Source organism: Erinaceus europaeus, chromosome 11, assembly GCF_950295315.1.
Source record: "Erinaceus europaeus chromosome 11, mEriEur2.1, whole genome shotgun sequence".
Lineage (NCBI taxonomy): Eukaryota > Metazoa > Chordata > Mammalia > Eulipotyphla > Erinaceidae > Erinaceus > Erinaceus europaeus.
This window is the reverse complement of record NC_080172.1, coordinates 67108792-67136616: the sequence shown is the minus strand read 5'-3', so window position 1 is coordinate 67136616 and position 27825 is coordinate 67108792. Positions and strand designations below refer to the sequence as shown.

Sequence of the window (27825 nt, the reverse complement as noted above, 5' to 3'; positions counted from 1 at the left end):
AATTTGTCTGGGGGTGCTGAGTGGCCCACAGGACACGGTAACAGGGCTGCCCTGATGCTGTTCAGCAGACAGGCAACAGCAGCTCTGCTAACAGGACGAATTTGCTAGCACAGTACTCTGTGGGGGCACTCAACTGTGTCCAGAATAGTTTTTAATTTTCAAGCTAAATGCCCTGTCACTTAGGATCAAGGCCTGGGACAGCACCTAATCTATCATCTGGGATCTTCGCCGAGATCCAGTCTATCCTTTTGGATCCTCCCAACTATGCTTTCCTGAGCTGAAAATTCCTCTCCTGTTCTCCCCCATTGGCTCTAGATGAATGGCACTTCTGGCAAGCCCCTCTCTCCTTGGAGAGCATCCAGCCTCCACTCACCTGGAGCTGTCCAGTCTGCTGTGTCAACACTGGGCAGGGAGGTGTTGAGTGATGCCTGGGGTCTGTGCCTCTGGGACCTGCTCACTCTATGGGGTGGGGGTTCTGTTCTGTGGGTGGCAGGGGCTGTGGACAAACACCCACAAAATCCATCACAAACTGAGTGTCTTATTATTTTTTTTTTTGCCCCCGACTTGATCGTTGAATTCCCTAGAGGCAGCATGGCATCTTTCTGTCTGTATGTCTGTCTGTCTGTGAGTTTAGAGCTGAGTGGGACATGTTGACATATTCTTGGATCCTCCCTCAGTATGTGGGGTCAGGGAGTCTGGGTGAGGAAGGAAGGCGGGGCCAGGTGGGAAGCACACAGGGGTTGCTTATGGGATCCAGACCCCTTCAGGACTGGTGACAGTCTGGGATAATAATCAATGGTGTGTCCAAGTTTGCAGGAAGTGGCAGCTGCCCCCCCCTTCCCCTGGTAATGTACCCCAGCTCCCTCTGACACATCTCCCTGCTCCTCAGGTGCCTACCTGGTGCCCTACCTGGTGCTGCTGATCATCATTGGGATCCCCCTCTTCTTCCTGGAGCTGGCTGTGGGCCAGAGGATCCGCCGGGGCAGCATCGGTGTGTGGCACTACGTGTGTCCCCGCCTGGGTGGCATCGGCTTCTCCAGCTGCATTGTGAGTTGGGAGTGGGTGGCAAGCACTACCCAGGAGACCCAGGCAGCCTACCTCTCCCCCTTGGGTACCAGGGCTTGCAGACCAGGGCTCTGGGCCAGGTCAAGAACAGGGGGTACAGATTCAGTGTGATAATTGCCTCTAGCAGGTGTCTCTGGATCACAGCCCTCCTTCACTGGGGGTTGGCATTGCCACCCCAAGCAGACTGTAACATTTGCTCTTATTGATAAGGCAGAAAGGTTGGGGTATAGTCACATGGGGGTGTCAGGAATATTCCAGTCAGAGATCTCTGGTGGGCTTGGGGACCACCTTGGTTACCTTCTTTGCTTCCCAGTTTGCCAGCTCTCTTTAGGCAGCTCATTGTTCTTTCCTTGGTTAGAGAGGATTAATCTGGGTGAGCGGGTGGCTCAGGGAATGGTAACCCAGGAGTTTGAGTGCCCTTGTCCTTTGAGGGTGCACGTGACCAGAGCTAGAAGATGCAGTTAAGAGCTGGGGCTCGCCCAAGAGGGGCTTTGGAACAGTGGGAGACAAGGAGGGCCCACTTTATGTGAAGAACTCTGTGAAGGCTCCAGGCTCATGTCTTAGGGTGCCAAGGAGCCCCCATGTGGAGCTCTAGGCGAGGTCACTGAGCCTCCCTTAGGGTTCACAATCACACCTGTCATGAAAACTGGAATCTGGGGTCAGCAAGGTAGCCCACCTGGATAATATGCCTGCTTCAGCATGTGTGGGACCTAGGTTCGAGCCTGGCCAACACTTCACTAGAGAAAGCTTTGGTGCTGTGGTGCTTCTCTTTCTCTCTGCCTCTATCTGAAAAAAGTCAGCTTAGATCAGTGGACGGAAAGGACGAAGGATTCTGTCAGGCCTGGCAGTGGGGACAGCCCAAGCATCCTCAGCTAGAACCCAGGGGGTACGGTAGTAATCTGTGCAGTCCTTGTTCTCTCCATGGGTGTCACCTCTGCACTGGGCATTTCATATGGACTGAGAGTTATCCCTTGCCACTGCCAGTAAAAGGAATAGGTGTGTTTACACTTCCTGTAAGGTGTGCTGCAGAGTTTCTGCTCCTGCTGAAGCCAGAGGCTCTCAGCTCCACACCAACTACCTTGTCAAGAACACATGGCTTAGCTGGGCCTCTGGACATAGAAGGGACATGCAGAACAGGTGCAGCAAGTCCTTGGACGTGAGAGCAGTGCTGTCAAAGGAAACTCCACCCTTAGCCAGAAGCCCAGTGCTTCTGTGCTCAATACACTCACTGTCCCCTATAAGTTCTTTTTTTAAAGTTTATTTATTTTTTATTAGTGATTTAAAATTGTTTTACAAAATTACAAGATAGTGGGTACAATTCCACATTGTTCCCACCACCAGAGTTCTGAATCCCCAATCCCTCCATTGTAAGCTATAGCAGTTCTCCCAAGGTTGCAGTCAATTATTATGAAGTCAATTATTATGAAGTCAATTATTATTTCTACAACTATTTGTCTATATTTGTATATGTTTGCCCATTTTTTTCCTATGGTACCATCTTCTCTTCCTTTCCAAATTGCATATAAACCTATTAGTACATCCAAATGTCCCTCCCTTTTTCCTCCTCTCTCTCTGGGTCCTGATGGAGTTGGAGTTCAGAGCCCTCTGGTCACCCTCCCCCTATCATTTCTCCCCCACTGGGAGTATGGACGAAAATTCTTTTTGGGGTGTAGAAGGTAGAAGTTCTAGCGTGTCTAATTGCTTTTCTAATGGACATAGACATTGGCAAGTTGATCTATACCCCCAGACTGTTTCTAGCTTTCCCTAGTTCCCTTGTGAATTCTCAGGATGTTAAGAAAAGAGGAGTGATTTCTTCCATCATTAGGCTGTTGCTTGGACCAAAGAGGATAGAGGAAACCAATAGGAAGTTTTGGAGCCATTCACATTGGAAGCTGAGGCTGCATCAGCCTCCTGAGTTCTTTATTTGTGGGTGACAAAGGAAGGGGATGTGCTGCTAAATCACTAGGAAATAAAGGACAGGTGCCTTAAGCTTTGGAGACTTTCAAACTGGAAAAAAATAGCATTTTCAGAGCTGACTGCTGAAAAGAGCCCTTTCATACTGGAAACATTCCTTTGCGGGATTCCAGGAATGCCAGATGGAGGAGGGTTAGGAGGGTGTGCTGAGCCTCCTGGCTCTTCCATCCTCCCTCCCAGGGCCCGTGTGCTGGGCTTGAGTGGGGAATGGAGTCTCCATTATAGCCTCCATGACCCCATCTCTTCCCTGGACCCTCCTCCTTAGGTCTGCCTTTTCGTGGGGCTCTATTACAATGTGATCATTGGGTGGAGCATCTTCTACTTCTTCAAATCCTTCCAGTACCCCTTGCCTTGGAGCGAGTGCCCTGTTGTCAGAAATGGGACCACAGCAGGTAAGCAGGGTTCCCCATAGGCGCTCAGCTAGGGACCCCACGCAGCCCTCTCTTAGGAGGAACCTGAAAAGAACTAAGAGGTATAGATCAGGGATTTCATTGCCTTGCTGTGTCACCTTGGATAAGCTACCTGCCCTCTCTGATGTGAGTAGCTTATCCCTTCCTGGTGATCTCCTGGCCAGCCAATCCCACTGGGTTTGGATGGGAAGTGTGTGGAATAGAGAATGCAGGTAACTTGGGGAATTGTGTACCAACTACCCTCCAACACTATACTTTCTGGAAACAAACATAATTTGCCTACCAGGCCTGTATAGGCCTGGGTGGCCTACCCCACTTCAATATGGGTAAACTGAGGCTCAGAAGCAACTTTCCCATAGTCACCCTTCTGATATGACCAAGTCTGGGTTAAGAATCTGGTTTCTAGCTCCTAGTTCAGGACCAGGTCTGCCCAGACTTTCCTGCCTGCCCCGATGGATGTGGGCAGAGTAGCATGAATGAAAATTCCGTCAAATCTGTGTGTCCAGGATTGTCCAGGTTACCCAGAGCAGGTGCAGCCTGTCCCTCTTACCCACCATTGGTTGCCACCTTGCCCTCTGCTGCTGGGTGGGAGTTCAGGGGATGAGGCAATTCCGTAGGCCCCACAACTGAGGTCTGTGCTACATTTTCAGTGGTGGAGCCTGAGTGCGAGAAGAGCTCAGCCACTACCTACTTCTGGTACCGAGAGGCCTTGGACATCTCTAACTCTATCTCAGAGAGCGGCGGCCTCAACTGGAAGATGACCCTTTGCCTCCTGGTGGCCTGGAGCATCGTGGGCATGGCTGTTGTCAAAGGCATTCAGTCTTCAGGGAAGGTGAGTTAGACCCACACAGTAGTGGCAGAAGGGCATAGAGGGCAGAAGGCGAAGAGCACTGGGTGTCTCCCGCAGGGTTTTTTGTTTTTTGTTTTTTGTTTTTTTGCCTCGAGGGTTATCAATGGGGCTTGGTGCCAGCACTATGAATCCATTGCTTCTGGTGGCCATTTTTTCCCCATGTTATTGGATAGGACAGAGAGAAATTGAGAGAGGAGGGGGAGATAGAGAAGGAGAGAGAAAGATAGACACCTGCAGACTTGCTTCATTGCTTGTGAAGCATCGTCCCCCACTGCAGGTGGAGAGCCAGGGGCTAGAACCTGGATCCTTGTCGGGGTCCTTGTGCTTCATACTATGTACACTTAACTGGGTATGTCATCATCTCCCTCCCCCCTGCAGGGTCTTTGGGGTGGGCTTGGCTATGGGATGGTGCAGGAGGGCAACAGGCCACTTGAAGAAGTGATGGGAGCTTGACAGTGGCTATATCATTCCCTGAGAACAGCTCAGCTGGGCAGCCTGGGAATGGAATTGAGGGAAAGTTTTGTTGTAGCTTCTTAGCCCCCTTTATGCTCAGATAACTAAAACCTGTTATGCAAACTTGTTTCTTTCACACCATCTCTCTCTCTCTTTCATCTTACTTATTTATGAGAAAGAAAGAGAGAGAACTAGAGCATCACTCTGGCACATGCAATGCCAGGGCCACATACTTGAAAACCCAATGCTTCATCTACTGCACCACCTCCTGGGTTGCTCCAAAAACTTTAATGAGCAAGAACACTAGAGTATTGACCCAGGACATTTGTCTAGGCACTCAAGCACAGGCCCTAAAAGACCGTGCTCTAAGCAAGTTTTGCTGGAAAATAGCAGCTTACTATGTCTACAACCAGAAGGCTCTGTGATGCACCCGTCGTCACAGGTGGGTGCTATGAGTGAAGAGGGCTCTAAGGGTGCAGACTAGTCATGTCTCTTCCCACCACCCTTTCTCAGCAGTTGGGTTTCCCTTTAGAGAAGGGCCCTTCTTTGTCCTGTATCAGTGTTTATGGGCCACCAGGGCTAAAAGGGACGTAAGAGACCCTGAAGCCTCACCTACTTACTTTCCAGGGAAAGGAACAAAAGAACCTGGAGCCCAGAGGGGGAAGGTTACCTCTCTTGAGATTGCCAGTTGGTTCCAGAGCTGGACCTAGAGCTCTGACTGTCTGTATGTGAGGCTCTAGGTTCTTTATTGATGAGCAAAGCAGCTGAACCCCAGGAGGGGTGGCCTGGTCTCAACCTCCTTCTCCTCAGAGGCCAGAATATTAGCAGACACTTCCTGGCACCCATTGGGCACTGTCTCAGGGATGAGCACATTCTTTTCATAGCAACCTTATAAATTAGGCATAATCATATCCATTTTACAAATGGGGAAATGGAAACACAGTGAGGGTGCTAGCCCAGGGTCATGTGGGTGGTAAATGGTTAAGTCAGGATCAGCATGCAGGCGGTCTAGCTCTAGGAGGTGCATACTCTTAACCTTGATGCTATCCTTCCCTGGCCCTTGTGGCTTATTTCAGTATGTGGGCATTTCTGCAAGCATCTGTGCATGCTGCTCTGGACCAGGCTTATGGGGAGTTAGAACATGCAGGGTGTGTGCCTGTGTTAGCAAACAGAGTGTGAGCACAGTGACAGAGGCAGACCTTCTGTGGAGCCTTGTCTGCAGCTATCAAAGGAGCTGTAGGCACACAGTGCTCCTTAGGGGCTCTAGTGGAGTCAGGGACCAGAGCCAGGCATGAGGCATGAAAACTGAGCTAGGATGAGCAAAGGATTCCTCGCTCCATTGGCAGCTCTAGGGGGGAAGGGGAGGAAGAGGCTCTGTGCCCATCCCTGCCCTTGAAAGGGGAAAGCATGCCCCAGGCGCAGTGGGCTGACTCCAGCTTGTCTGTGTTCCTGTGTCTGTCTTGGCTCCATGCCCAGCATGTGGTGGGCTTGGCCCTCAGCCCAGGGGTGCTGGGTTCTGCTTTCTGCTGCCCTCAGAGGAGGCTTGTGCATCCCAGCTGTGAATAAGGAGGGGGTGCCAGCTGCAGGTGGGCCCTGTCCTCTCTGCAGGTGATGTACTTCAGTTCACTCTTCCCTTACGTGGTGCTGGCTTGCTTCCTGGTCCGGGGACTGCTGCTGCGTGGGGCTGTTGATGGCATCCTGCACATGTTTACACCCAAGGTAAGGACCTGGGCCCCCTGCACACCCCCAGCTCTTTCTGGGCTTGGTTATCTCCTACAGTTTAGCACTCACAGGGAGCAGGTCCTGTGTCATGCACTGTGTTGGGCCCTGGAAGAATGTACCTGGGGAAGTTCTAAGCAGACAACTATAGCAGACAACTATAACATTGGTGTAGGTGAAATCAAAAAAAGCTCCAAGGAGGAGGCAGCATCTGAAATGGGCCTTGGCAGCTCAGGTAGGGTATGCAAGTAGGATTTTGGTGAGAAGCAGCAGATCACTGAGTCAAGGGAACCACAAGAGTGAGAGTGTGGAAAAGCACTGGGTATGTGTGAGGCACCAATGAGAAGCCAGATTTGCTTGGGGCAGTGGCATGTGTGGTGGTGGGAGGGGGTTTCACTAGGCACCCTGTAACTACAGGAACTGGGTAAATGCCCAAGAGAAGATAGCTCCCCTAGGAGTGCCAGCCTGCACCCTACTTGGTTTTATTTATTGTTTAATGTTTTTATTTATTTATTCCCTTTTGCTCTTGTTGTTTTTTTATTGTTGTAGTTATTATTGATGTCATTGTTGTTGGATAGGACAGAGAGAAATGGAGAGAGGAGGGGAAGACAGTGAGAGGGGGAGAGAAAGACACCTGCAGACCTGCTTCACCGCCTATGAAGCGACTCCCCTGCAGGTGGGGAGCCAGAGGCTCGAACCGGGATCCTTGCGCCAGTCCTTGTGCTTTGTGCCACCTGCACTTAACCTACTGCACCACTACCTGACTCCCACCTCTTTTTCTTTAAAGTTCATTTTATTTATTTACTTTAATCTTTTAAAGATTTGTTTTATTTAGTATATATATATATATACACACACACATATATATATATGAGAGAGAGAGTATGTGTCTGTATCTCTCTTTGTGTGTTTTTAGAATGAAGCAGAAAGGAAACACACAGAGAGAGAGAGAGAGAGGGAGAGAGAGAGAGAGATTTAGAGACAAGCAGAGCACTACTTGAATACATGTGGTGTCTGGGATCAAACTGGAGCCTCAGGCATCAAAGTTTAAAGCTCTACCAGTTAAGCTATTTCTCCACTGCCACTAAAATTCATTTTTAGTTATGTTCATTTTATAAAAAAGAGAGAGAAAGATAGAAAGAGAACCAGAGCATCATTCTGGTACATGTAATACCTGTACATGTAATGGGATTGAACTCAGTACCACGTGCTTAGAAATACATTGCTGTATTTATCCACTGCACCACCTCCCAGGCTGTACCCTCTCTTATTAATCATCCCAGTAACCCTTTGTGGCACATGCAGGACTAGGCTGCATGTTTCAGAGGGCTGCAGTAGAGGCTGGGACCTCATGAAGATGAACACATAGGTTTCCTAACAGTGCCTTCTGATGCAACCAGCAGGGTGGGAGGAGCTGGTGAGACACAAGACACACTTCCACAGCCAGGTTCAAACTGGAGGCCCAGAGCTCTGGCTCTCAGTAGTGCTACCTTACACTTGTGCTGCATGTACACAAAAAGAGTTCACATGGATGACACTGGGAGAAGAGTCCAAATCTGGTGAGTTTTGAGTGCACATTTGTTCCTAACTCCCCTACTCTGCAGCTGTGACCAGCTCTTGATACTTGAGACAGGTGGGGTGAACTGGGGGGTGTGCAGTAGGCAGGACATACTGCTCCATATACAGCAGACAGGTGTAAAATGATCCTAAGCATTCTTTGAAATACCAGAGCTTTCTGCATTAACAGCCACGAAAGCCTATGCTGTGTCTTTCCTGCAGAGTGAGTGTTTTTAGAGGCTAGAGGCAGGCTTAATACTCACTTGGGCATGTGAAGTTTGGGGGAAAAAAAAGGTCAGAAATGCAAAGCTGGCTTGTTTGGGTAGGGGGTGGCCATGAGAAGAATATTGTTTGTTTATTTGTTTTGTGTCTTGTTTTATGTTGTTTGGGTAGAGACAGAGAGAAGTTAAGAGAGAAAAGGAAAGAGAGACGTGCAGCACTGCTTCACTACTTGTAAAACTTCCCACCCAGCAGGTGGAGACTGGGGGGCTTAAAGCCAGGTTCTTGTACACTGTAACATGTGCACTCTACCAGGTGTGCCATGATCTGACCCCAAGAAGAACACAGCTTTAATGAACCACTTGGGCCATATTTCTAGAATCATGATAAGTCTAGTGTGCTCACTTGAAGATTTCAGTGATGTTTGGCTGGACTTTCTGAGGATGTATCACTCTCTGGAGATGTCCCCTGGTGTGGAGCATTACTCAGATCTCCAGCTGGGCCCCTGGCTGGCCTTAGAGATCTTGGTATGGAGCCCCATCCAGAAGACAGAGGACCAACTTTGTGAGATTGGTTGCCTGTGCCAGTACTCACAGAACTGCTCCCCACTTAATTCAGATGCTCATGAAATTATCTTTCTAGATATGAAATATCTCAAACATATAAATTTGCATAATCATATAAGTGTTCTTAAGAAATGAAATGTTGGTGATGCTATAAAAGTGGGCAATATATATATATATATATATATATATATATATATATATATATATATATATATAGTTAGTTAGTTATAGAAATAATAGTCAACCCATATCTATGATCTTGGGAGAACTAACACAGTTTCCAATAGAGGTAACTCTGGTGGTGGGAAAGGGTGGAATTTTACCCCTCTTATCTTATAATGTTGTAAGTCAATATTAAATCACTAATAAAAAAATGTAAAAAAAAAAAGCCTTATAGCCTGCCTGGATCCCTTTCCTGACCCTTCCCAAAGACAACCACTATCCTAAATATGGGATTCACCTTGCTAATAATAATAACAACAACAACAATAATAATGACTACAACAACAATAAAATTGCATGGAGCCAGAGAGATAGCTCAGCAGGTAGGTGACTACCTTGTCATGAATAAAACCAAATTTTGAGCACTAGTACCACACAAGGGCACCTGGAGAAGCTCCTTTGCTGTGGCATCTCTCCCTCTCTCTGTCTCTCTTTAACTGTCTCTTTAAGTGAAAGAGTAGCCAAGACACCTGACATCACATATACATAAGGCTCTAACTCTGCAAAATCAATTGAGCAATAAATAGTGAACAAATAATCAATATACAACATTTTATATATTTTAACTTTATGTAAGTGGAATCACCTTGTAAGTGACCTTCTGTGACTTGCTTTCATTTATGCACAATCCTGCTTTTCTGGCTCATCTATATTGATAAATACATCTTTAGTATATTAATTTTCAAAGCTGTATAGGACCATAAAAGGACCGAATTAAAATTTATTTACTCTTTAGTTATTGATCGTTTCAGTTATCTCCAGTTTTTTTAGAAGTTTCTTTTTTTAATATTTATTTATTTATTTATTATTGGATAGAGATAGAGAGAAATTGAGAGAAATTGGGGAGATAGAGAGGTACAGGAACACAGAGAGACACCTGCAGTGAAGCTTTTCCCCTATAAGCAGGGACCAGGGGCTTGAACCTGGGACCTGTGCACTGTAATGTGTCACTTAACCAGGTGCACCACTGCCTGACCCCTGTTTCCAGTTTTTAATACTGCTAATATTGTTACTGGGAACATTACTACTTATATCTTCATGTATGTACATTTTTTCTAGAATAGATATGCTCTGGGGAGCCTGGGAAGTGGGAGCCCACCTTGAGACCTGAACCATAGAACAGTTCCATGGGGGAGTTCCTGCTTTAAAAAGTTTGAGACATACAATAAATTTTTCACCTCTCATATTAATTAGTGATTTATATGACTACAAATTAAAAAAAAAAGACTGTGTCCCATCCCCCCCACCCCCCCACCCACCCCCCGCCGCTCCAGGAAGCCGAATATCCACCCTCACCTTCACCCCAGGGTTTTTACTTTGGTGCCCTACTCCAGATTTAGTCAAATCCTGCTTTTAGTTTCCCTTTCCGTTCTTTTTTCTCAACTTCTGTTTATGAGTAGGATCATCCCATACTCATCTTTATCTTTTTTACTTATCTCACTTAATATAATTCCTTGTAGCTCCGTCCAAGATGGGTCAGAGAAGGTGGGTTCATTGTTCTTAATAGCTGCATAGTATTCCATTGTGTATATATACCACAGCTTTCTCAGCCACTCGTCTGTTGTTGGGCACCTGGGTTGCTTCCAGGTTTTAGCTATTATGAATTGAGCTACTATGAACATAGGTGTACAGATATTTTTTTGGTTGGGTGTTACGGAGTCCTTGGTATATATCCCTAGGAGAGGGATTACTGGGTCATATGGAAGTTCTCCAGACAGCTCTCCACAGAGAATGGACCGATTTACATTCCCACCAGCAGTACAGAAGGGTTCCTCTGTCCCCACAGCCTCTCTAGCATTTCATTTGTTGCTGCTGTCCTTTTTTTAAAAATTTTTTTATCTTTATTTATTTGAGAGAGACAGCCAGAAATTGAGAGGAAGGGGGAAACAGAGAGAGGAGACAGAGAGACACCGGCAGCACTGCTTCACCACTTGTGAAACTTTCCCCTCCAGGTGGGGACCGGGGGCTCGAACCTGGGTCCTTGCACACTATAATACGTGCACTCAACCAGGTGTGCCACCACCCGGCTCCTAGCTGCTGTCCTTTTTGATGTATGCCATTCTCACAGGGGTGACGTGGTATCTCAATGTTGTCTTTATTTGCATTTCTCTGACAATCAGCGACCTGGAGCAATTTTTCATGTGTTTGTTAGCCTTTTGGGTCTCTTCTGTAGTGAATGTTCTGTTCATATCCTCTGCCCATTTTGGATGGGGTCATTTGCTGTTTTGTTGCTAAGTTTGCTGAGCTCTTTGTATATTTTGGTGATTATTCTCTTGTCTGATGTATGGCATGTGAAGATCTTCTCCCATTCTGTGAGGGGTCTCCTTGTTTGTATGATAGTTTCTTTGGCTGTGCAGAAGCTTTTCAATTTGATGTAGTCCCATTGATTTGTTTCTGCTTTAATCTTCCTTGCAATTGGGTTTGTATCATCAAAAATGTCCTTTAGGTTTCGGTGGGAAAGTGTTCTACCAATGTTTTCCTCTAAGTATCTGATAGTTTCTGGTGTACATGTTCAATATAGATATTAAATCCTTAAATGAATCTTTCAGTATTTGTAAAAATTACTAAGAAATTCAAAGCCAGCAGAGATGGTCACCACATGATTTAAATCAGTCACTTGGAACTTTTCAGAAGTTTTTTTTTTTAATGAAGAGAAAATTAAAAATCCAAATATTTCATAAAAATAAAATGGAGGATATATAAGACTATAATACATTTTAACTTTTTAAAAACATTTTTTTTGTTTATTAATGAGAAAGATAGGAGGAGAGAGAGAAAGAACCAGACATCTTTCTGGTACTTGTGCTGCTGGGGATCGAACCCAGGACCTCATGCTTGAGAGTTCAATGCTCTGTCCACTGTGCCACCTCCCGGGCCACTACATTTTAATGTTTAACACATTGGATACAAATTTTATACTAGAAGCTTTTAAATGTCCACACTTTTCTTTTTAAAATTTTTAAAAAATTTTATTATTTTTCCCCTTTTGTTGCCCTTGTTATTTATCGTTGTTGTTATTGCTATTGTTGTTGTTGGATAGGACAGAGAGAAATTGAGAGAGGAGGGGAAGACAGAGGGGGAGAGAAAGACAGACACCTGCAGACTTGCTTCACTGCCTGTGAAGCAAACACCCTGAAGGTGGGGAGCAGGGGGCTCAAACCAGGATCCTGGTGCCTGTTCATGTGCTTTCCACCATGTGTGCTTAACCCGCTATGCCACTGCCCAGCTCCCCACATTTATTTTCTTTCAGAGGAGAAATAATTGTCTGCAACTTGGTGTCTGGAAGGTGGCAGGATATAAAGGGAGACAAAATGCATTGTCACTTTGGAAAACAGTCTGGCAGCTTCTCACAAAGGTTAGACAGAGTTAGCATATGACCCAGCACTTCCACTTCTAGGCACACATCCAAGAGAGCTGAAAGCATATGCTCACAAGAAACCTTGAACACAAGTGCTCACTGCAACATTAATCATAAATTGCCAAAAAAAATAGAAGCAGCTTAAATGTCCATCAGCTGAGGTAAGGAAAAGTAAAGAGCATTATATTTTTACAAGGAAATATTGCCCAGCCATAAAAAGGAATGAAGTGTTTATACTTGCTCCAATATGGATGAACTATGAAGACATTAGCAAGATGAAAGAAGCCAGTCACAAAAGACCAGATATCATACAATTCTGTTCAAACTGGGAATAGGCAGACTTGTAGAGACAGAAAACAGATTAGTAGTTTATCTGTGGTGGCCTTGTGGGGAGGTTGTGGGAGAAATGGGGTTGACTTAGTGGGTATGGGTTCTCTTTGGGAGAGGTGATGAATATGTGCTAGAATCAGTTGTGCTAATGGCTGCACAAGTATGTGATACACTAAGAACAACTGATTTGTATGCTTTAAGAAATACAATAATGGGTGCTGGCAGAATAGCTCACTTGTCTAGTGTCTGCCATGTGCAAGACCCAGGTTCGAATCCCCCCCCCAATAGCAATGAAAGATCTCTCTCTCTCTCTCATTGCCTCCCTCCTCCCCTCCCTCTCTCTTTCTCTCCATTCTGTCCCTTCCTATAATAATAATAAGAGTAAGAATAATAATAATGTGGTAGTGGCACACTCCATTGAGCACACATGTTACCATGCACAACCACTGTGATTCAAACCCATGGGCCTGCCTCACCTGCAGGAAGGAAGCTTTGTGGGGGTGTGAAGCAGTGCTGCAGGTAGCTCTCTGTCTTCCTCTCAATTTCCCACTTCCCTTTTGATTTATCTCTCTTTCTATCCAATAAATAAATAAATAAAATATTTTTTAAAAACTGTTTTGTTAAAAAAAGATCCAGTAAAGGATGAAATCAGTGCAGTCAGAGAGTAGGAGACTGAAGTCAAGTCCTTAAATAGGTGAAAAATGTGGTACCGAGAGCTCAGTGCAGGACTTAGCCACAGCTCAGAGCACACAGGTACAGTAGGGCAGCAACAGTCTGTGGACACAGATTTGGTGCTCCTGTGAAGCTGGTACCAGATGTCTGCTTGAGGGAAGAGCTCACTTCTGATGATGTCCCATTCCTGTGAAATGGGAGGGGAGGCAATCAGGATTAAGAAGGAGCAGAATCTGAAGGTCTTTGGAGGCCTGTGAGTGACACAATTGTGCAGAGATGGAGCCTGTGTAGACAGGGGTAGTGGGAGGGGACAGGGAGCCAAGGGCTCTGGAATGTCCAGTGAATGTGGCCAGAGTGGGCCAGGGTGGCCAGTTCTTCACGTTGTAATGTGTGCGCTTAATCAGGTGAGCCACCACCTGGCCCCTTTCACATTGTAACAGGCTGTTTCTCACAGTCAATGAAGTGCCTAGAATCATCACATTTTCTTTTGACAATGGGTGGGACTTGCTAGCCACCAGCCACTGCTATGTGCACCTCACATAAATTTACTCATGTTAGTGAATATTAATATCATTGTCATTATCATTGCCAGATCATACAAGGAAAAGCTGACCCATAGAATGGTTAAATGACTTGTTGAACTGTGCCTTGTGTGATTTAGCTGCTTGGGGACAGGCCCAGTGGATAGAGGGCTGGGTATCACTAGGGTTAGGAGTTTATTGAAAGATGATTTGGGGCAGAGAGAAGCAAATTAGCTCACCGGGATTGTGCACCTGCTTTGCCCTGAACTTTTGTCCTGCACTTCGAGTGCCACTGGATTGGAAGAAGCTTTGATGCCGTAGTTCTCTTTCTATCTGAAAAAAAAAAAAAGATGTGAGGGGACAAGATATGGCTCAGAGGGCAGAGCACATACCTAGTCATTTGAGAGACCCTGGGTTTGACCCCTAGCATCTCATGAGAGCATACAGACAGCACCAAGGGAACTCTAAGGATAGCGGGTGCTGTTAGTGTGTCTCTCTCTTGTGTGCACATATGTACTCAGGTATGCATACAAGCAGGAGCCCCTGGATTTTTTTTTTACAAGCACTGCATTAGAAAAAGAAAGTATGGGGGTTGGGCCGTGGCGCAGTGGGTTAAGCGCATGTGGCTCAAAGCGCAGGGACCGGCGTAAGGATCCCGGTTCGAGCAGTGCTGGAAAGAACAAGGGGACCCATGGTGTGAGGGCTAGAGACCCAAGTAAGAGACCCACACCTGTACACCTGCCCAGTGATCCAAAGATGTACAAGAAAACAGCCATCAGGATCTCAAGATGGGATGCAGCAGGTAGAGAGCTCAGCTTGTAAGCATGAAGTCCAGAGTTTGATCCCTGGCATTGTATGTGCCGTAGTGCTCCTCTGATACTCTCTCTCATTAATAAAGAAATCAGTCTTAAAACACAGAGTAAACAGCCTTCAGCTGGAACGCTGCAGGGAGAGTGAGGCTCTGCTCAGTACCGGTGTGCCAGGGTCACCTGCGAGCCATGAGGACAAGGAGAAAGTGCCAGGGCTTAGGCTCCTGTGGACAAGCCAGAGCCAAGCACACAGAACTTTCCCCAAGCCCCTGGTCTGTGGAACCTCCTGGTGAGCTCATACAGCCAGGCTGGGGAGCTGCTAGAGGGGTGGAGGGCTCCTGCAGATGGGGACTCTGTGGGTGTTTGGTGATTCTGCCCTGGCAAGGAATGATTAGAGAGGGGTGAGGCTTAAGTCAGAGCAGTGGACAGACCCCACCATCCTGTGCTGAAGAACAACCCAGAATGGTAGGCTTCTCGAAGCATTTTAGGAAAATGGAGCATTGAGATGAAGGACCCTGGGCCAGACTGGGGAGTAGACAGAGGGACAGCTGGCTAGAGACATGGGGACTCAGTCGTCCCCGACTCAACGCCAAGGCTAGGACAGTTAATGGTCATTCCAGGAAGGAGTATGGAGAACCTCATGGACCTTGCTGTTGTGGACAGTGTGTGTAGCACACACATACACATATGTGTATCTACAGGAATATGTATGTGATGTGTGTGTGTATCTAGCTGACCCTTGAAGAAGGTTTCTTAACGTGTGGGCTTTTTTTCTGTCCAGATTCTGCACTCCCGGGTTCAGTCAACTTCAGGTGTTGCATGGTTGAATCCATATGTGCAGAACTGCAGCTGTGGAAGCTCAGCTATGGATTATGTTCTGGTTTTTAACTGGAGGTGGTGGTGAGGGAATTTGGGTCCAGTGTCAGTCCTCACATTAAGAATCAGCTGTACCAGAGAGTTCATCATATGTGCTTTACCATAAGCCAGGTTTAAGTGTGTGTGTGTGTGTGTGTGTGTGTATGCACAAAAATACCACCGGAAGGGTACATAATAAGTTGATACTATGGTTATATCAGGACTTAAACTCAGTCCACACTCAAGAAAACTATGTTTGGGATATGGAGGATGGGGGAGAGGAAAATGAGACTTAGCTGTAGGCCCTTTATTCTCTTTTGGGTTTTCTGTTTATTACTGTTATTGTTATCACTAGGACTTCATTGATCCAGACTGACTTTTCAGATAGAGAAAAGACACCACAGCTCTTAAGTTTCCTACAGTATGAAGGGGGTGGAATCAAATCTGGGTCATGCTCATGACAAAGAAAGAACACTGTCCAAATGAGCTATCTTTACAGCCCTCCTCCACTTTTTTTTTTAAGTCTATTAGTTATTTTTATGAGAGACAGAGAAAGAGACCAACAGACTGACACACCAGAGCACAATTCAGCTCTGGCACAGAGTAGTGCTGGGGACTGAATTTGGCAGGGGCTGGGGGTGGGGTGGCTTTCAGGTGTCAGGCATGCAGGCTGGGTATATTATTGCTTCTGCCTTCTGAGTTTTATACCACACACTGTGTTACTTGTAGTCAGATGAGAAGAAAGCCACACCACCCTGTGGGGCTGGGGGCCAGTGTAGCCTCAGCTGTGTGGTGGTTTCCTCCATCTTCTCTGTCACCTTTGGTATCTAGACAACAATTGAGGGGACCTGGCCAGGAAGCCAGTCTGACTACCCCTATAAGTTTGAAGACCTGGCACAGAGGTTAGAGGTTGGTGGGAGGAGAGGGAGTTATTTACTTTTGTTGTTGTTTGTTTTGTTTTTTGGTCTTCACCAGGTCTTGACCCCTCCAAGCTGGCTTTTTTTAGATAGAAAGAGAGAAAGGGAAAATTATCACAGCACAAAACTTCCTCCAGTACAGTGGAGATGAGACTTGCTCTTGGGTCTTCTGCATGACAAATCAGCATACTACCCAGGTGAGCTATCTTGCTGAACTGGATCAGGTCATTTTTCTGACATCCACAATTATAGGAAGGTTTCACAGTGGGGTTTAATGGCAGCCCAGCCTTGCCACTTCGGTATCTGGAGTCAGGTGGGCTGGGTCAGATCCCTGCTCATCACTTAGGACTTGGGGGCTAGTTTCTCCAACTAGGGCCTATGCTTTCTAAACTGTGAGGTGGAGTGAACACTGGGGGGATCACCACAGCATTACTGGGAGGGCTGCTTCTGGCATCCTGAGAACAGTGGGAGAGCTCCAGTTACTAGTGTCCTCATCCTTCGTGAAGGTGACACTGTGCTAGGGCAGCAGGGGCCCAACCCTCCTGTGCCATCTGGTGTCTCAGGGCCCCATCTGGTGCTCCCACGGCAGGTACTCAGTGATGCCTACAAACAAGGGTGGGCGCCACCTGTCACTTCCAGCTAGGACGCAGCTCAGCAGCTGCTTGTGGATTCCAAAAGCATCTTCATGCTGTTGAGTCAAACGCTGCCGTCAAACACCTTGTTTCCTGCGTGAGGAAGTGACTCAGCCACTGCACCCGCCTGGAAGGGGGCAGAAAGCCCTGGGTATTTCTGGTGGGCACCAGGGGTGGGTGCAGGTGAGAGTCTTGTCTTGGGTGAGGAAAGCTTGCTCTTCCCACCCCTCCTCTTGCAGTCACAACTCAGTTTCTGGAGAGGACGCAGGGTTCCCTGAGATTTGGCCATGGGTTTATCCTCCCATCACTCTGTGACAAGGACCTTGTTGAAAGCTGGTCCCAGTATCTCAGGAACCCTGCAAAGGCCCCTTTGAATTCCAGGGACAGCAGGCATTTCTTTTCTTTTTAAAAAATGTTATCTATTTATGTGTTTATTTGGATAAAGACAGAGAAATTAAGAGAGAAGAGGGAAGTAGATAAGGAGAGAAACCTACAGCACTGCTCTACCACTTGTGAAGCTTTCTTCCTGTAGCTGGAGACCTGGGGCTTGAACATTGTACATTGTATCCTGTGCACTCAATCAGGTCTGCCACTGCCCAGGCCCTGACAGCAGGCATTCTGCATGAAAGATGCCTAGCTCAGCTTTCTACCAGGGGAGTGCTGAGCATCTGGCAGATTTTTTTTATTAGTGATTTAATAATGATTAACGAGACTGTAAGATAACAAGGGTACAGTTTCATATAATTCCCACCACCAGAGTTCCATGTCTCATCCCCTCCATCAGAAGCTTCCTTATCTATTATTATTATTAATTATTATTACCTCCAGGGTTGTTGCTGTAGCTTGGTGCCTGCACCATGAATCTACTGCTCCTGGAGGGCTTTTAAAAAAAAAATTTAAAAATTGGATAAGACAGAGAGAAATTGAAAGAGGAGGGAAAGATAGAGAAGGGGAGGAAAAGATACACACCTGCAGACTAGCTTTACTGCTTGTGAAGCAACCTTCCTGCAGGTAGGGAGCTGGGGGCACGAACCAGGATCCTTGCTTGGGTCCTTGAGCTTCATACTATGTGTGCTTAACCTGGTGCTCTATTGAGCGGTCCCCTATTTTTTTTTTGCTTCCAGGGTTATTGCTGGGGCTCAGTGCCTGCACCGTGAATCCACTGCTCTTAGCGGCTATTTTTTCCCCTTTTGTTGCCCTTGTTGTCTTATCATTGTTGTGGTTATTATTATTGTTGCTGTTGGATAGAACAGAGAGAAATCGAGAGAGGAGGGAAAGACAGAGTGAGGGAGAGAAAGATAGACACCTGCAGACCTGCTTCGTTGCTCATGAAGAGACCTCCCTGCAGGTGGGGAGCCAGGGGCTCGAACTGGGATCCTTAAATGGTCCTTGCGCTTTGTGCCATATGTGCTTAACACACTGTGCTACCGCCTGACCCCCTCCCCTATTTTTATTTATTTTTATTATTGATTTGATAATGATCTACAAGATTGTGGGGTAAGAGGAGTACAATTCCACACAATTTCCACCACCAGATTTCTGTATCCCATCCCCTCCACTGGAAGGATGGAATTCTTTATCCCTCTGGGAGTATGGACCAAAGATCTTTAAGGTGGAAGGTCTGGCTTCTGTAATTGCTTCTCCACTGGACATGGGCATTGACAGGTCAATCCACACCCTCAGCCTGTTTCTGTCTTTCCCTAGTGGGGTAAGGCTCTGGGGAGGTAGGGTTCCAGGACACACTGGTGAGATCGTCTGCCCAGGGACGGCAGGTTGGCATCATTCTAGCATCTGCAACTTGGTGGCTGAAAAGCAGCAAGATAAAATGCAGAACAAACTGTTTAGTAATCAGGGACCTAAAGTTAAGAATAGAGCACATGAGATTTTGGGGTCTTCATGTTGGAAGAAGCTTTATTATTTCTTGCCTGAGCCCAACAGCTAACATGCAGGTGGGCTAGGAGTGTTGTCTGGGAAGATGGTGTCAGAGTTGGGAATAGGACTAGAAATCTGGATCAGTGCAGAGAGTAGCTCCCAAATATGGGAAAAGTATATAAATACCATTGACTGTAATCCCCATTGGTCTGACCTAGGGCCAATGTCTATTTATATTTAGCACAGGAGCCTGTGTAACTCTGCCTTCCTGTCAGTCTGAGCTTGCATTCCATGGTCATAGCCAGGAACATTCTAGGCTGCACTCATTTCAGGAGCAGTCTTCCTTGAGTGGCAAAGTATGTTGACCCAGCCTCCCTTCAGAGAGTAGGGCAGTTTCTACCACTGGTGTTCTACTTTGAGGGTAAGGTCCTATAGAGGTGTGGGCAGATTTTTAACGAAGGCTGCCCGCTGGGTGGGAGTATGCGCAGGGCATTTTGTCCTTCAAAATTCAAGCTCTGACTGTCTTACATGGTTTCCTGGGGCCATAGCTAATGCCACAAATGAACTCATGAACTTGGTTCATAATGATCTAAGGGAGAGTAGCAGCTTGGGGACACAGAGGACACAGATTGGCTGCAAGTACTAGGTAAATCGGCCTTCATTACACTAACCACTTCTGTGGTCTTAAAGTAAGGTCTCCAGGGACTGGACAGTGGCACACCCAGTTGAGCGCACACATTACCATGCACAAAGTCCTAGGTTAAAACCCCCAACCCCCACCTGCAGGGGGGAAGCTTCATGAGCAGTGAAGCGGTACTGCAGGTGCCTCTCTTTCTCTACTTCCTCTTCCTTTTTCAGTTTCTCTCTATACTATCAAAATAAATAAATAATACTCTCTATACTATCAAAATAAATAAATAAATACTTTAAAATAAGCTGTGCATAATTTTAATGGAAAGGAACAGCAAATTTATGTGATATTTTTTTAATTGCCACAAGGATTATCACTGGGGCTCAGTGTCTGCATGATGAATCCATGACTTCCAGCAGCCATTTTTTTAAAATCTTTAAAAAAATTATTATCTTTATTTATTTATTGGTTAGAGACTGCCAGAAATCAAGAGGGAAGGGGGTGATAGGGAGGGAGGGAGATAGAGACACACTGCTTCACCACTCATGAAGCTTTCCCTCTGCAGGTGGGGACTGGGAGCTCGAACCCAGGCCTTTGTATAATGTAACATTTGCATTAAACAAGGTATGCCACCACCAGCTGCTTCCATATTTTTAAAATTTTCTTTTATTTTGTTGATATAAATTGAGAGAGAAGAGGGAAGATGTAGAGGGAAAGAGAGAGAGGGAAAAAGGGAGAGACAGAGGGAGAGAGGCACCTGAAGCCCTATTTCACCACTTGTGGGAGTCGGGGGCTTGAACCTGGATCCTTGTGAATTGCGATACATGTGCTTTACTGAATGTGCCACTGCCCAGTCCCTAAATTGTAATCCTAATATTCAATTTTTTGTTTCCATTCCAAATGACTACATATAATATGATCTTTCTTTGCTTTGTGAACAACCTCCACAGCTCTAGTGACAACTTGGTGATATAGTGTGAAATTTGGTGTCTTCCTTGGGAATGGGACCTTGGGGTTTATCATCTTGGCTTTGACTCTGTAAAGGGAGAGGGTGACAGTCCCAATGATGGCGTATCTTTGAGTCTCACAAATAGTCCAGGCTTTTATTTTTTTTTAAATATATAACAACAACAAAAAAAACATAAGTAATAACAAAGGGAAATAATCATGGAGGAATGAGAGAGAAGGGAGGGAAGCTAGCATTAAAAAGTAACTATTTCACAAGGTAGAAGTTGAAAGTCCTAAAGTTGTTCTTGTCCCAAAAGACTGCCTTTTTATGCTAATATGATTGACATCCAAGAACATTCCAGAATGCCAGCATGCTTCCCAGGCATAAATGATCCCTCTGCCCATTTCTGGAACCTTCTGTTTGAATCATTTAAAAAATCCCACCCCAATAAGGTCATTCTAGAAATTCTTTCTCAGTGGAACTGTGATTATGTTGTTGTAGTTGTTCTTGATTTTTTTTTCCTATTAATGTCTTGTATAGACCCATATTTTCTTATCCCAGTGCCAAGACCCAAATAGTCTTGAAAAACAAAAGTTGTTTATTTTTCATTTCTGCAAACACTCCAGTTGGTGGCAGAATGACCTGAACAGACTTGAGGATATTTATAGTCTTAATTGATTCCCTTGGTGTGAATATTCATATTCTGCCACAGAAATCCTAATGGGTCTGATTACAGGGTGCTGCCCTCGACCCTGTCGGGAGTGCTATGTAATTATGTGATACATGTACTGCGTTACCTTTTCTAAAATAAAATCAGAACCAAAGCCTGAATTCCAAAGCTAGCATGGCTGGGTTCTTTCTGATAAGGACATAGAAGTGGTGTCATTCTTATAAAGAAGATGGCATTTAAAGTACTGGGCCCTCTGTTGGGTGAGAGATCTCCTCTCCATGCCTCCATTGTCTTACTCTCTCAAGTTCCACAGGGACTGTTTGAAACTCTTTTATATAGGTCCAGTGAGGCAAGAGAAAGTATGCCTTGAAGCCAGGTACCCATCCCTTATTAATTCATTTATTAATGGGAGAGAAAGAGCCAGAGCATCACTCTGGCACATGTGATGCTGGAGGGTCAAATTTAGGATTTTATTTTATTTTATTTTACTTTATTTTATTTTATTTTATTTTATTTTATGCGATATTCAAAGAGAAAGTCACAAAGAGAAAGATCAGAGCACTGCTCTGGCTTATGGTGGTGCTAGAGATTAGACCTCGTCCAATGCTTTATCCACTGTGTTACCTTCTGGTACAGGTTCTTGTTGGTGACCAGAAAGGGACATTCTGTTATAGGGACAGAGACATCAGTTCAGATAACAGCAGTTCCGATTTAGTGCAGGGGGATGGGGGAAGATGAAAGGACACACTCAGAGAGGAGTGCTGGCAGATTCTGGGGTGAACCAGGGAACTGGGATAACCAGATGAGGATTTCCTAGAAAAGGTGTTTCCCCAGAATTTGGGGTCCTCACTCTTTGCCTATTATATGACAGGACAGAAAGAAATTGAGAGGGAAGAAGAGATAGAGTAGGGGAGAGAAAGATACTTTCTTCAATACCTGTGAAGCTTCCCCCTTGCAAGTGGGGACTGGGGGCTTGAATCTAGGTCCTTGTGTGTGATAACATATGCAAGCCACTGGCTCCGACACAGGTTCACCAATACAGGCTGTGTTTCTGACCATGTGTTCTTCAATCTCAGAGTCCACTGCCCTCAGATGATTTATTTGACCCCCTGACTGTGCAGACTTGCCTGCATTTGCCCCACGCCATCTTCCTTGTGCCCTCGACACCCCACTAAGCAGTTCATGGGGTGCCTATGAGAGGCAGCTCCCTTTCCCACCTTTAGATCCTGCCCTCCACCAAGCTTTTCCATAATACCACTACATTAAAAATAAAAACACCAAGAAGGATGACAGAGGACCTAGTGGAGGTTGTATTGTTATATGGAAAACTGGGAAATGTTATGCATGTACAAACTATTGTATTTACTGTTGAGTGTAAAACATTAATTCCCCAATAAAGAAATTAAAAAAAAATAAAAACAAAGTGAGACTATAGGAGCTAACAAGACAGACTGTCATTCTTGAGGTTCCAGAGGTTCCTGGTTCAATCACTTTGGGGGCTGACTTACTCCTTTAAAATTTGAATCATCACCCCTGTCTCCTGCCAAAATAAACTAATCAAAATAGCAAAAGCAGAATTCTGTCCTGAGCAGGGCAGTATCATTTTGTGAGGATTCAATGGCATTTGCTGCTATACTTCGGGTTGTCCCAGTCACTCTGGGAGGGACTCTAGTATATTCCCATCTGCCCCATGAGAAGTCAGGGCTTCATAGAGCAGGCATCATTGCTTCCCGAGACTTCTCAGCAATGGGAAGAGGGAGCCATTTAGAACTGGTCTTTCTAACTCTGGAGCTCTGTCCTGGACTCAAGCCCTAAGCTCCATCATGAAAGATAAACAGTGCATGGACGGCTTTGGAAATGTCTCTGATGTCCTACTGATGCTGTTGTAGTTTAGACCCCCATTAGGTCTGACGGCAGATAGAGGGTCAGGCAGAGGAGCCCCTCTCCAGGGAGAGAACTACGTTTTTGCTTCAACTTCTGGGGATTCTTCTGTGACCTGGAACAGGCAGATATGCTTGAACAAAGGTTGAGTTCTTTGTTTTTAGGAAAAAGAAGATCAGGTGGGTATGAAGGAGGAGAGGAAGAAGTCTATTTTATTTTATTTTATTTTATTTTTTATTGCCACCAGGGTTGTCATGGGGGCTCTATGTCTGCACAACAGAATTCACTGCTCCCAGGAGCCATTTTTTCCTTATTTATTTATTTTAGTTAGTTAGTTTTTTTTTATTATTTTATAAGATAGAAACTGAGAGGAGGGGGATGATAGAGAGAGAGGTGAAAAAAGACACCTGCAGATTGGCATCACCACCCATGAAGCTTCTCCCCTACAGGTGGGGGTTGCAGACTTGAACCTGGGTCAGTGTACATAGTAACAAGTCAGTGGTAAACCCCTGGCACCACCTTAAGCTGAAACATGCTCAACCAGGTATACCATTCCCTAAGAAGCTCTCCCCTTTCTTGTGGTTTTGAGGTGTAGGCAGTATCATAGAGACACCTCAGTTCTGTTGTGCATGTTGCACGCTACACAGCTCGAAGGGGCAGCATTCACACTCTAGTCTAAGTGAATGTACTCTGGAGAGTTGTGCAGCACATACCTTATTGAAGGCCCAGAGAGAATCCTTAGCATAACCCCATGGAAAGCAATGCTAGCTGTTAAAAGAATGGGGCACTGAGATAGTTCATATTACCATGCTTGAGCTGCAGGTTCAAACCCCAGTACCATATGGGAAGACCCAGGGAAGCTCTATGGATGGTTGAATGGTACTGGGGTGTCTCTATGCCCCACCACCTCCCCTGAAGCAAAAAGAAGTTGACTTCCTGAAATAAAAAAGAATGGACTCAGGAGTAGTGGGGAGAAATTAACTGAAAATTTAGGGTCAGGAGACAACACAATGGTTATGCAAAAAGACTTTCATGCCTGAGGCTTCAATGTCCCAGGTTCAGTTCCTTGTACCACCACAAGCCAGAGCTGTGCAGTCTCTGTGTATCTTTCTGTCATACAAATAAAATGTTTATGTAGGGGTTGAGGAGATAGCATAATGGTTATGCAAAAAGACTTTCATGTCAGAAATTTTTTTATCTTTTTTTAAATGTCTGTATTGGGGAATCAATGTTTTCTATTCAACAATAAATACAATAGTTTGTACATGCATAACATTTCCTGGTTTTCAATATAACAATACAACCCCCACTAGGTCCTCTGTCATCCTTTTTGGACCTGTATTCTCCCCCACCCACCCACCCCAGTCTTTTACTTTGGTGCATACACCAACTCCAGTTCAGGTTCTACTTGTGTTTTTTCTCTTCTGATCTTGTTTTTCAACTTCTGCCTAAGAGTGAGATCATCCCATATTCATCCTTCTGTTTCTGTCATGTCAGAGAATTTACTAGGTAAGCAAACAATATTTATTTTTTCTTCTGCAGGTCTTACAACAGTTCTTTTGTCTGTATTTTTTATTTGGGAAACAGGCTCAGAGAGATTAGGGGAATTTTCCAGGGTCACACAGTCACAGCTCCATCCCATTTTGTCATGCTGCCTCAATTCCTTGGATGTTTGGGAGATGGATTGTAGTGGAAACTGCATTGCAGATGGATTAACTATTTATTTTCTTGTGTCTCTCCCTCTCCCACAATATACCCACCCTCCCCCAGCTGGACAAAATGCTGGACCCTCAGGTATGGCGGGAGGCAGCCACACAGGTCTTCTTTGCTCTGGGGCTGGGCTTCGGGGGTGTCATCGCCTTCTCTAGCTACAACAAGCAGGACAACAACTGCCACTTTGACGCTGCCTTGGTATCCTTCATCAACTTCTTCACCTCAGTGCTGGCCACCCTTGTAGTGTTTGCTGTGCTGGGCTTCAAAGCCAACATCATGAACGAAAAGTGTGTGGTCGAGTAGGTGGCATCTCTGTTTTCACCCTTTCTTCTCCCAGGAGGAAGCAGGTGGCTGCACCTGAACTGTCCCCTGTAACTGGCTGCGGGAGGGAATTCAGAGTTTTCTGTGCCCAACGTCGGCCCAAAGAGGCTGGTCCAGAGATGTTTGTCCATCGCCAGTCTGGAAGATGACTTCTAGTAGCTGGCCCATGTCTGCCTTTCCTTCCTTTTTTCTTCCCTCCCTCCCTCCCTTCCTTCCTCTCTCCTTCCCTTCCTCCTTTCCTCCCTCCCTCCCTTTCTCCCTCTTTCCCTTCCTTCCTCTCTCCTCCCCTTCCCCTTTTCCTCCCTCCCTTCCTTCCTTCCTTCCTTCTTTCCTTCCTCCCTTCCCTTTCTTTTCTTTCCCCCTTTCATCCTTTATTTCTTAGAGCAGGAAGATGTGTTCCAACTAAGGTTGAGTCCTTGTTTCTTAGAAAAAAAAAAAAAGATAGAGATCAGGTGTGCATGAAGGAAAAAGAGAAGAAACTCGTTTTATTTTATTTTATTTTTATTTTGGATCAAGACAGAAGTTGAGAAGGAAGGGGAAGACAGAGAAAGAGAGAGAGAGAGAGAGAGACCAGTAACATGCTTCATGGCTCAAGAAGCTTCCCTCCCCACAAAAGAAGAAGCTTTCCCCTGCATGTGGGGACTGGGTGCTTTAACTTGGGCCCTTGAACACTGTAATGTGTGCACTCAACCAGGTGCATCACCACACAGCCTTTTGTTTTGTTTTATTTTATTTATTTTCACAGGGCTATTACTGGGACTTGGTGCCTGCACAATGAATCCACTACTCCTGGAAGTCATTTTTTCCTTTTTATTTGATAGGATAGAGAAAAATTGAGGGGGGAAGAGGATATAGAGAGGGAGAGAGAAAGGGAGACAGCTGCAAGCCTATTTCACCACTCATGAAGCTTCCCCACTATAGGTGGGGACTGGGTACATAAACCCGGGTCCTTGTGTGCACTAAAATGGGTACACCACCCACTGGCCAACATCCACCTTCTCTCTTACTCCTTCCCTCACTTTCTTCCTCTCTTTCTTCCTTCCTTCTTTCCTTTCTTTCTCTATTTCTATCTTTCTTCCTTTCTTTCTTTCTTTCTTTCTTTCTTCCTCCAGAGCCCTGCTCAGCTCTGGCTTATGGTGGTGCAGGGGATTGAACCTGGGAGCCTGGAGCCTCAGGAATGACAGTCCTTTTGTATAACCATTTTGTATAACCATTATGCTATCTTTCCCACTCCACATTTTCTTTCCTTCTTTCTTCCTTTCTCTCTTTCTCTCTTTCTTTCTTTCTTTCTTTCTTTCTATTTTTCTCCTCTTCCTTCTTTTTTTCTAGATCTGTCTGTTTGTCTATGATCTATCTTTAAGGGGAGGGAGAGCACCAGAGTACCATTCTGGCACATATGATGCCTGGTCTCAAACTTGAGACCCAAGCTTTAGAGTCCCAGTACCTTACACACTGCACCACCTTCTGGACCCTCTTTTTTTTTTTTTAACTGACCTTTACTTTGTGCTGCAGGAATGCAGAGAAAATTCTGGGGTACCTCAACACCAATGTCCTGAGCAGGGACCTCATCCCTCCCCACGTGAACTTCTCTCACCTTACCACCAAGGACTACTCAGAGATGTACAGGGTCATCATGACTGTAAAGGAGGATCATTTCCCATCCCTTGGCCTTGATCCCTGCCTGCTGGAGGATGAACTGGACAAGGTAGGGAGGTTGCCTTGGGGGTGGGGACACTAATGCCTGTCTCAAGTTCTTCATTTATTTCTAAGCAAGGAACTACTATATGTCCACAGTCACAGCAATAGACTTGGGATAGAAAACAAATGTTTCTATTAGGGTTTGACCTTTGCTGCCACCCCCTCCCTTTTGCCCTTGTGAGGACTATGGGCTCATTATTAATATTGATCATATTCCATAAGTGAATAGCCTATGAGTTGGGTTGGAAGCCTCATTCAGGTATCACAGCTAATGTCAGGGGAGCTAGGGTATGTACTCCCATGCTCTGAACCACTGCTGGTTGCTTCTGCCTCCTTCCTGGCTATGTGCATTCTGGCATCTGTTCCTGGAACAGAGCAGGGAGTCTCCCGTCTCCCCCCACCACACACACACATGATCAGGAGCAAAAGGGTTGCCCTGAGTTTTTCCCCAGGAGACTCTTCCATGAGACCCCCCCCCCACACACACACACACACACTCTCACAATGTGGCCAGGTTCTCTGAATGAAACTAGGATTAAGTCAAGTGTTCTTAAAATACAGTACAACTGGCGGGTGGGGGGTAGCACTCCCAGTAGAGAGCACACGTTACTATGCCAGAGGTCTCAGGTTCAAGTCCTAAGTCTCCTCCTCTGGGGCATGGAGCTTCATGAACAGTGAAACAGTGCTGCAGGTATCTCCTCTCTCTCTCTCTCTCTCTCTCTCTCTCTCCATCCCTCCCCCTTTCTTTATCTCATCCTCTACCAAAAAATAAGATGAAAAATGTCAAAAATCACACCCATCCCTTTGGGGGTGGTGTCCCCTCATAGTCAATGAACCTGGCAAAATAATGTAAGAGTGGCATCACGAACAGTGACCCAGGCAACAAAGCAGCATTTCTTCCCCCTCCCCATGACCCATCATTGTCCCCTGGGGCCTTAGAAAACTCAGCTACCACTTTACC

At 45.7% G+C, this 27825-nt stretch overlaps 1 protein-coding gene across 2 annotated transcripts in view; it reads left to right on the top strand.

The window, feature by feature from the left end:
* Nucleotides 1-27825, top strand: part of SLC6A17 (solute carrier family 6 member 17) — a 61916-nt gene that overhangs the window by 24602 nt on the left and 9489 nt on the right. For both annotated transcript variants that reach the window (XM_060201931.1, XM_060201930.1), the window contains 6 exons: nucleotides 890-1047; nucleotides 3305-3431; nucleotides 4100-4281; nucleotides 6361-6471; nucleotides 24903-25144; nucleotides 26679-26871. In XM_060201931.1, the coding sequence (XP_060057914.1) occupies nucleotides 890-1047; nucleotides 3305-3431; nucleotides 4100-4281; nucleotides 6361-6471; nucleotides 24903-25144; nucleotides 26679-26871 (1013 nt within the window). The remainder of the gene's footprint in view (nucleotides 1-889; nucleotides 1048-3304; nucleotides 3432-4099; nucleotides 4282-6360; nucleotides 6472-24902; nucleotides 25145-26678; nucleotides 26872-27825) is intronic.